This window comes from Clinocottus analis, unplaced genomic scaffold (assembly GCF_023055335.1).
Source record: "Clinocottus analis isolate CAN_PGR_092001 unplaced genomic scaffold, fCliAna1.0.p SCAF_19, whole genome shotgun sequence".
Lineage (NCBI taxonomy): Eukaryota > Metazoa > Chordata > Actinopteri > Perciformes > Cottidae > Clinocottus > Clinocottus analis.
In genome coordinates, this window is record NW_027175920.1 from 1415147 (window position 1) to 1425288 (window position 10142).

The following is a 10142-nucleotide window of genomic DNA, read 5'->3' on the forward strand; positions in this document are numbered from 1 at the left end:
GTTCAGATTGGAAAATTGGCAACAATCTCCAGAGGTTAATTACTTGATTTATGAAGCCTTCAGTGCACATTTTATTTCCTTTATATACGCTGACTGACAAACTTGTGTGTCAACATCGTATATTGTTTACGCTTTATGTTTAATAGAGTGGAAATGAAGCGGCGCACAACATGGTTTTAAGAGTAACTATTAGATCAAACTACAAGTGGTTCTGTTGACAAGGACTTTGTTGGCGAGCTAACAAATATTGTGGTTAAGTATTTAACTTCTGGGAAAAGGTGAGCCAAGAAAAGGAGAGAGAAAGAGTGACATCACGACTTGGGATCAGTCAGACTGAAGGAAACATGTAGTTACTGATGGACAGTGCAACTGAGAACAGACCAATGATAAGAAATTTCAATGACAATTTCCCTTATTAAAAGCAATAACACATACATAATTAAACCACTATATGTCAATAGTTCTGCATTTTACCCATTTATTATAAATCACATATACTTTAAATCCAAACCTACATTATCTAAATTGTTGCATTGACTTTTAATCAACTATCTCTAAATGCCAGTCAGTGTTCATGGCTACGTATCACACATGTAATGCAACTTTCTGTCTGCTTTCTTTTTGTAATGTAGCATGTTTATGTATTTCATATTAATTTATATGTATGTTATATAGTTTTATATATGTATATACTATTTTATATATATATATATATATATATATATATATATATATATATATATATATACACACACAATAAAAAAATAAAAAAATGTATATACATATATAAAAATATACATATATATATAAATATATGTATATAAAAATATATACATATATGTAAATATATATACATACATATATATATATATATATATATATATATATATATATATATATATATATATACAAATTAATAAAAAAGATATACAAATAAATGAAAAACATATATAGGTACAAATTATACTTACATTATGCATATGCATAATAGCTTGCATATATATATACATATATATATACATATATGTATATATATACATATATATATACATATATATACATATATATATATACATATATATACATATATACATATATACATATATATATATATATATATATATATATATATATATATATATATATATATATATATATATATATATATACAAATACGAAATATATGCAAGCTATTATGTTGAGTTAACTAGTATATAGGTGCAAGATAACCCTCGCTATATGCTGTATAATGCATCTCTAACGTGAATATCACACAGGCAGTCTTCCATGACAGATAGTGGATGGCACTATTTGCATGCCAAAGTAAACGGCTCATTCATGCTCCTGTTCATCTACTTACAGTTAAATAACGTTATATATTGTTTTGACTATCTCTCCGTTGTTCCTCGCAGAGGAAAAGCAAACTTTAACTCAGCAACTTGGAGGAAACAGACATGCTCCTCCAACGCTTGCGTTTAATGCGGGAGATTATAATCCTGACATCACCGTGTAAAACTGTCATTGTCAGCAGCGGCGGAGCGGAGACTTACCTGCTCCTCGAGGTCACCTGTGGCGGAAGAAGCCATGTTGAAGAAGGTCGCGCCCCGGTCCACAGGTAAGTTAGTTAGGATCACAGGAGTTGAGGAAGGAGGACCCGCCAAATCCTCCCACCGGTTGTAAAACGGTGTAAACGCATCAGAGGAGCTGACGTCCGCGTGCAGCTTTCTGACCAACTGAAGGAGCGCGCGGATCCCGGAAGCGGCCCCGGTGAGCCAGAGACCGCTGAGCGCGTCGGTCCGTCCCGGTGGGAAACTTCAGGTGAAGCGGTTTCTGAATCCAGCGGCAGCCCGGAGGGACTCTCCCGTGACAGCCGAGAGGAAAGTTGACGCAAGGTGGCAGCGTTGAACACACGAGCTTCAAATGGACGAAACACATTTAACGGTGGAGTTGTTACAATGGGGCAATTAACCAGTGCCTAAGCCCCGCCCCTCTCTATTGTTATGGGAAAAAGCGATTGCAAGGGAAATTTATAATATATATACACACATATATACATATACATACATATGATACATAGATATATGTATGCATTAATGCAAATTATTAATTTACACCTTGAAACAGCTGAAGAGCACAACAAATCAAACTTTTCAAAAGCCTTAGATCGCTTTGTCATTTTTGCATTTAATTTGATGAATGCACACAACAGAGGAGACCAAAGGCACTGCAGAGAACACATAGATGTTAGTTATTGGAGACTGTCTTAGGTATAATATAAAGAAGAAGAAAAAACTTTACCTGTGGCAAATAATGAACTCAAATGCAGAACCAATACCACCCCATTACACTTCATAGCAATAAAATACCAGTACGACGCAAAGTCACTACACTGGTGTTGGGACAGGTATTGCTGCAGATGTCATTAAAACATATGTGTAATTCCCCCCATGTTGATTTAGCATTAACACATTTACACTGGTTTATCTCCACCAGTACACTAACCTACACTCATCTTTCAATAAGTTACTCAGCAGAATACTGCAGCAGCTGTAATGTGTGCATCATAACACACGAGGGCAGCAGTTCATTTAGTATATTAAGGGCCCTGTTAACTATATTTGCAGAAGCGATTCCTTCCTCAGGTTCAGACTACCAGTGCCAATGCAACCAATACAAGATGCGCCACAAATATAACAGCCATAACAAAACATATGCTTCAGTTTAACTTTTCGAATTTTACTCAAAGTATACCGTTTCCACAGACGTTCAACTCAAAAGTAAAAGCCTGTTTAACCTTGCATGTTGGTCAGGATAGTTTAATTGTAGAGACATTAGCTCTGGTATAGCTGCATAACATGTGGTCTTTTAACCAGCATCACGCCACCAGACTTTTACACTTTAATCTCACTCCGTGAGATATAGTTTCAGTCTCGTCTCTGCAGTAGCAGAACTGATGCAGCCAACACTCCTGGAGAAAGAGACTCCAGCCAACAACAAAGAATGTGAAAGGATGATTCACTCGGGCCGCGGCCAACGAGTCCGTCCAGCTGACCCCCAGACTGCACTGCAACCTTTGTTCTGCACAAAGACGACGTCAACAGAATCTCATTGTTTCAGGAGACTGAAGCAGAATGCACACAGAACTTAAAACTGTCTCGTTGTGCATGTTTAGAAAGACTGCAGGACGTAAAGGTGCTTTGTTTCAGTCAAAGAGAGCTAAAAACAAAACAAAGATGGTTTAGTTTCATTTAATTTATTGGAGTTTGGCGTACAATTGGTCGATCTGTGGCTGGAAGACGGTTTTGAGCTCGGCCCTCTTGGCCTTGAGGGTCGGGGTCAACAGGCCGTTCTCGATGGTGAACTGCTCCGGGTGGAGGTACACGGCTTTCACCTGCATCAGGGAGGAGGAGGAAAGTGCAGATTGTTTAAAAAAAAAAATTAAAAAAGGACATATGGAGTAGAGAGGACAGCCTGGAGAGGAAATGAGCTCCACATCTGCACGGTATTGATGCAACTTCAGGATGTTTCTTTGTACAAAAACAATACTCATCTCCACCACTAGAGGGTGAACAGAGTCCACTTTAGTGAAACGTGAAAAGCCCCAGAGATGCTGGTAAATCTCCTACAGTTTAAACTGGAATAATAACTTCAGGTTTCTAGGATAACAGCGGATTGCAGACACATCACAAGGAGGTTTTTTTTTTTACCTGCTCAAATGACTTGAGCCCGGCTTCTTTGCCCAGCTTGGTCATGTCTGAAAGAATGGCTTTCTTCATTTCCTGTGAACAAAACAAAAAGGTCTGTTTGAAACATTCCAATAAATAGAGTCACAGACTCTCCAGCAGTGTATAAAGGGAAATTAGCTCATTTTTACCAGCTGAAACACAGAACTTTTTCCTCGTATTTCTACACTTGTTACTTGAGTAAAATGTCTAAGTATATGTTGCACCGCTGCACTCTGAACTGCAGTAAAGTGACACCAGTTTTTTCTGTCAATTGTTAGTTTGTCTTCTACAACATGTTCTGCTGGCAGACGGGTGTGTTACCGTGTTTTTGCAGAGTTCTTCAACGGAGCCTTGGCACCCGAGATCCTTCGCCAAACCCGGCAGGACTTCAGGGTCCGGGACCACGATGGCGATCAGGCAGGACTTCAAACACAGAGGCGAGTCGTTCGGTTATCAGAGTGCGTGAGTGGACACTGACCGACCGTGCATGTGCACAGTCTGCAGGGATGCCGGTCTTACCTGTAGACTGTCTCCGTGCACGAACACCTGGGCCACAGGTCCACTGCGTACGTACACGTTCTCAATCTTCTCCGGAGCAATGTACTCGCCTTGAGCCAGCTTGAAGATGTTCTTCTTCCGGTCGATAATCTTCAAGACGCCGCTCTTTTCACCAAAAAAAAAAAAAAGTCAAATATATAGAAAACCAGTTTCTGAAAAGGTTCACTAATGTACACAATCTCCTATCGTGACTCGAGGGTGCCACCCACAAACACATGCTTCCTGTTCATGATGGCTTGTGGTTGTACTTCATTATCTTGTGCTCACCGGAAGCCATTTTCCAATGTCGCCAGTGTGGAGCCAACCGTCCTCATCCAAGGCCTCTGCGGTTTTCTTCGGGTCTTTCAAGTACCCCTTGAACACATTTCTACCTTTGATACAGACCTGCAAAAGAACAATGCAACGACTGAAGAGGTTTCCTCTGAGATCTTGTTAACATTGCATATGTGCCTTATCTGGCTTTGATGGCTCTTTAATGTTAAATCTCTATCATCTTACCTCTCCTTCTCCGTTTGAAGAAAAGTAGTTCATGTCTTCAACATCCACCAACTTCACAACATTACAAGGCAGCGGCACCCCAACGTGCCCTGATGGTAAAAGATAAAGTAGAGACAATGCATTGTTTATGCATTTATTGTCAGGATTATTCTTAACTATTGTATGCTATTATTTTCAATTGATCAATTATGTAGTTTAAAATTTTACAAACGGTTGGGTTGTTTTTTATTTTTGAAATGCAGTTTTAATTTAATATTTGCATGTAAAATCTTAATTTCTAAAGCAAGTATAGCCATCATACACGTAGTGAGTATTACAAAATGCATTGTAAAAAGAGTTCTACATTGAAAATGGTGAATGCAGGACAGGTGAGGTGGAGCTGCGTACCTGAGGTGGCGTCTCCCGGCATGGTGAAGGTGCAGCCGGCCGTGCACTCCGTCTGACCGTACGCCTCGTAGATCTTGAAGTCACAGAGAGAACACTGAATGACTCCATCTTTATCACCATTTACAATAAAGACAACTTGGTTCCCAGAAAACATGACATTTAAATCAACTGAATGTATTTATTTTAAAAGAGAGGTGCATGTTTTTGGGGAAGAAACAGAAATATATGCATTATGAAATCCATCAAATTGAGCACAAGCTTAGTTATAGAGTTTGATGTCAATTCAAACCAGATTGCCTTTTTAGTTTAGAGGGTATGAATTAAATTTTCTTCATATTAATTCGTGTCATCTACCCAAGATCTTCCTCTTCTTTCATAGATTAAACACATCCAAGACTTTATTGCCCGCATAGACATTTTGTTACCTGGCAGCCAAGAGAAGCTCTGAGGAAGTTGAGCACGGCGGGCGATATGGGAGCCGCTCCCGTCACCATGATCCTCACTCGTCCCCCCAGAGACTCCTGCAGTCAAAGTCCAACGTCAGAGGAAGTTCTGCACATTCAGTGGATTCTCGTTTCTACGCCTCAGGGTCACTTTGTGCGTTCGTACCTGCACTTTGTGGAAGATGAGTTTGTCCCACACGCTGTTGTTCCGGATGACGCCGTCCTTCACTTCGGCAAACTTCCGGTCCACAGCAAAGTTCAGCAGCCATTTCTTGAACGTCGACTTGGCTTCGCTCTGAACCTGGCGACGGAGGTTCGGTTACGGCGTTCAGAATAAGACACGAGAAAATGGTTAAAAAAGCAGCGCGAGAGGGCCGCTGTGTCCGACGAGAACCACCGGCGATGAGATCCTCCACTTAAAAACACGGTTTAAGTCAGTGGTGTTCAAACTAAAAAAAAAAAAATTTAAAAAAATAAAAAAATAAAAAAATTTAAAAAAAGACTTTTGTCGCCTTTTTTCAAGACAATGAAAAAAAAAGGCAAAAAAAAAAAATTCCATTTTTTTTTTGTCCTAATTTTTTTTTCTTCGTTTATTTGAAAAAAAGTCACACAAAAAATAAATAATAATTCTCCAGGAGAGAAATGAGAACTTGACTACTGATAGCAATTGTCAAAATTACAGTTATAGCCTAAATATAATTGTAGATAATATATGTACACACAAAGTATATTGTATTATTTTAGAAAAAAAAATGTTTTTGGTCCTAATTTTTTGTGGTGGAATGGGCTTCCATACATTCTGCCACAAAAAAAAAAAAAAATCTTTGTTACCTTTTGTCAAGTCAACGAAAAAGAAAAAAAAAAGTCAATCAATTTTTTTGGTCCGAATTTTTTTTTTTTTTTTTAAATTAAAATAAAAAAATAAAATAAAATTAGGACCCCCCCCAAAAAAAAAAAAAAAATTAGGACCAAAAAAAAAAAAGTACCAATCACAAGAGACCTTTCTGTTATCCTATTACATCATATTAGACTTTTTGGGTTTGTAAAAGTAAATTAAATAGTCATCAGCGCCCTAAGTTAAACCGTCATCATGTTCGATTTGTCCAACTTAAGAGTACAAACATGTAAATTACTAAAAAAGTAATAAATGACAAAGGAAACGCTGCATTGATGCTGAAACAATGAAATATTTGTATGAAAAAGCCAATTCATTTTCTCATTTCAGCTTATGTCACATTTGGTAGATAAATTAATAATTATATCAACTTAAGTAACTTGTTACCAAATAAATATAGTAAAGTGAGTAAGTGAGGTATAAAGTACAGCGTTTTCCTCTGAACTGTGGTGGAGTAGAAGAAAATACTCAAGTACGATTAAATGTACTGACTTTGTCGTAGACGCGGTTGAGGAGTCGCGGCACCACGGGGAAGACGGTGGGCTGCAGGGTCTTCATGTCGTCCGGCAGCAGTCGGATGTCTCCCTGGAAGAACCCCACTCTGGCTCCGGCGCCGTAAATCACCGTCTGCAAGAGTCAGACGACAGGAAGTCATCTCGTCCCGTCGACGCCGCAAACGAGCCTTTTTTTTTCCCTCGCGAGCCGAGTCTCACCTGCACGACTCTCTCGAACATGTGCGCTAAGGGCAGGAACGAGATGCTGACGTCCTCGGTGTTAGGAACAACGGACACCTGGAGGCCGGAGAGATAGGAACGTTAGACGTGTATATGCCTTAAAAAAGGAAATTACAAGACTTAAAATAAGGTTATTAAACTTGCGTCAAAGGTTTTGAGGACCCCTGCAGCATTTGAGACAATGTTCTCATGGGTCAACATCGCTCCCTTTGGATCTCCTGAGAAGGAAGAATTATACATTTTACCCTTTGAGACAGGTAATGCTATTGGAAACACACAAGTAGTCGTTTGTATGAAAGGTGTAGATTGTGCGTCAACATGTTGGAGGTGGAGTTTGAGCCTCAAACGCCTCGTTCAGAAAAGGCTCACCTGTCGTGCCGCTTGTGAAGCAAATGATACTGAGGTCTTCTGGCTTCGGTGGCTGTTGAGGACATGACATCAGCGCATCAGATCCGCTCGTTAAATCTCATAGAAATGGATTTGATCAGATATCAGATGGAAAACTTACAATTGGCTTTTGAAGGTTACTCTGCCCCAGGGCCTGCAGGACAAAAACAAACACATTTACAAGTCAGTCGGTGCTTCTGTCAGCGTCACAAACCAATGAAGCCAACATTAAAAAACAGAAGCAATGCAACAGTTGTGTTAAAAAGCACGCGTTACCTCCACGTCCTGCAGCGACACGATGTCCACCCCGCACTTGGTGCCGCGCTCCACCAGCGCCGAGTCGAAAGGGTCCATGATGACGATGTTTTTGAGCGCCGGCGTCTGGCCCTTCTCCCGGTTCTGCAGCAGAGTCTCCACTTTGCTTTGATTATCACAAAGCACCGTGGAGATCTCCGCTAAAAGGAAGAAAAGAACACTTAAAAAAACTGCAATCGACGGTATAAAACAATAGCCGTTATGAGGCAAGCGTCGCATTGAATTTGTCGACACCGATGGTTTAGTTTTGGTAAGAATCGTGCCCTTCGTCTCGTGACAGATTGAAGCAGCAGTCGTGGTAAAATCAGCGAGAAGAGATTAGAGGAAACTCGACACAGATCCCTGAGGATGAGGGTCAAAGGGTTTCCGGACCCGGTAATTAGCGGCATTATAGTGCGAGAGAAGCTCCAATTACCTCGGTCGATAATGAACACGAGAGCTTCGGCTCCCAGGGTGTCGTACAGGGGAACGGCAACCATGGAGTAGGTGTAGCAGGCCTGTTCTGCAATAATCCACTGTGAAAGAGAGAGATAATACAGTGTGTTGTTCAAACTTAAGACGCATCGTTATCCCTTCAGCGACTCACCTCAGGTCTATTCTGAGCAAAGATGCCGATAAAGGTGTCCGAGTTGGGCTTCAAACCCTTGTGAAGGAGCCCTGAACCCAGGTGCTCCGCTCGGTCAGAGACCTGGAAGAGGGTCAAAGGGCAGCGGGAGTTTACAGAAGGGCATTTTGAACCGTGTTTGTATTCGTTTATTCTCCTCGATGTTGTAGTTTCACCTGCTTGTACTTCAGCCACTGGTACGGCCTTCCCTTTTTTCTGTAGCCCAAGCACGGTCCGTTTCCTGAAACAAACGACATGTTTTTTTTTCATTCAATAGTGAAACAGCAGAGACACTTGGCACAAAGACTGGAAACTGTTTTTTTACAGGTAAAAAAAAAAGAAAAAAGTATTGTTTCACAGATTAAAAAGGGTTTAATTTGAGTAGAGATCTTTAAATGTGCTGGTTTGGCCCCATTTCCAGGCTTTATGCTAATATAGCTGTTACGTTTATCTTCTCAGCAAAAAAGTAAAACCAAAAACGTTGAACTAATGATTTAAAAAGACACCTAAACAAATTTGTACTGCAAGAATACCACTATGGTAGTGTAGCAGTGTCATTAGTGGTGGATTAAAATTGCAGATTGCACCTTTAATTTGCTCATTCTTGCCCTTAAATGACTAAAACAGACCATTGAAATGATGATTTGCTCATCACATACGTCAGCATCCTCTCCATCCTTTACTGGTTTATTGATAGCAGGCTGATGGAGTCATTGATAAGAGAAGGTAAAGAAAGTTGCCGTCACCTGAAACCCTCAACCCCCTCTGGAAGACCTCGTAGATGGTCGTGGCGTCTGCGTGGTAACACGACATGAGGTTGTTGTTGTCCTCGAGCAACGCCGTCTTCCTCGCTCCATCCTGCGGACGGCGAGCAGAACTATTGTACGATGCTCAAGTTCACGTTATTCATCGAAAGTTGCGCAAACACGGACAAGCTCGACCTCACCTTGATGCCCAGAGTTTGACTGTTGAGGTCGACGGGGCTGCGCAGGGGGCTGGGCCGCGTGTTGAGGTAGAACAAGATGGCCGCCGCCGCAGCGAACAGGGAGGCGATGGCCGGGAGAGGGAGAGGAGAGAACAGCACCTCGAGGAGGAAGTTCATGGTGCAAGGTCTGCTGGGACACAGGACACAAGGAGTGTTACAATGTTTAGCCATCTTGCACTTTGACATTTAACCTTCTGGATCCTCCCGCGGCCATTTTAAGTCCCAGCATGCCCCATTCAGACAATCTTTTGGCATAAAATACGTATTTTTTTCCATTTTTGAACCAAACGACACAGTTTTTTTTGACTGAACCTCCTTCCTAACACGCCAAGACTTTGTTTTTTTGTGATTTTTGTTGCAGATTCTGATTCTTTAGGTCCTAATCTTTCCAAAAAAAGGTGTCTTATTGACGCTCCAGGAGGCGTTTTGGGGGAATCTGGCTCATATCATGGCGGAAGTCACGGTCAAAGTCAACATGCTTGCGCAACAGTTATTGATAATAACTCAAGAGTCCACCCCATGAACACTCACAATAACGGCATTACAGTCTGCATGTACTGTGATATTAAAGATGCACCACTACAGATCGATGGATATAAATGTACTTTTAG

The 10142-nt window shown here is 40.8% G+C and overlaps 1 protein-coding gene across 1 annotated transcript; it reads right to left on the bottom strand.

Moving 5' to 3' along the window:
- Positions 1 to 3253: 3253 nt before the first annotated feature.
- acsl5 (acyl-CoA synthetase long chain family member 5) lies at positions 3254 to 9648 on the bottom strand. Its single transcript, XM_068583759.1, has 20 exons — positions 9493 to 9648; positions 9293 to 9404; positions 8723 to 8787; positions 8529 to 8630; positions 8358 to 8457; positions 7904 to 8082; positions 7749 to 7781; positions 7610 to 7661; positions 7385 to 7458; positions 7220 to 7297; positions 6999 to 7133; positions 5778 to 5912; positions 5594 to 5689; positions 5169 to 5241; positions 4782 to 4870; positions 4551 to 4667; positions 4245 to 4388; positions 4047 to 4148; positions 3708 to 3779; positions 3254 to 3391 (listed from the first exon to the last, which is right to left on the bottom strand). Exons 1-20 carry the CDS (start codon positions 9646 to 9648, stop codon positions 3254 to 3256), a joined length of 2052 nt encoding a protein of 683 aa, XP_068439860.1.
- Positions 9649 to 10142: the final 494 nt, after the last annotated feature.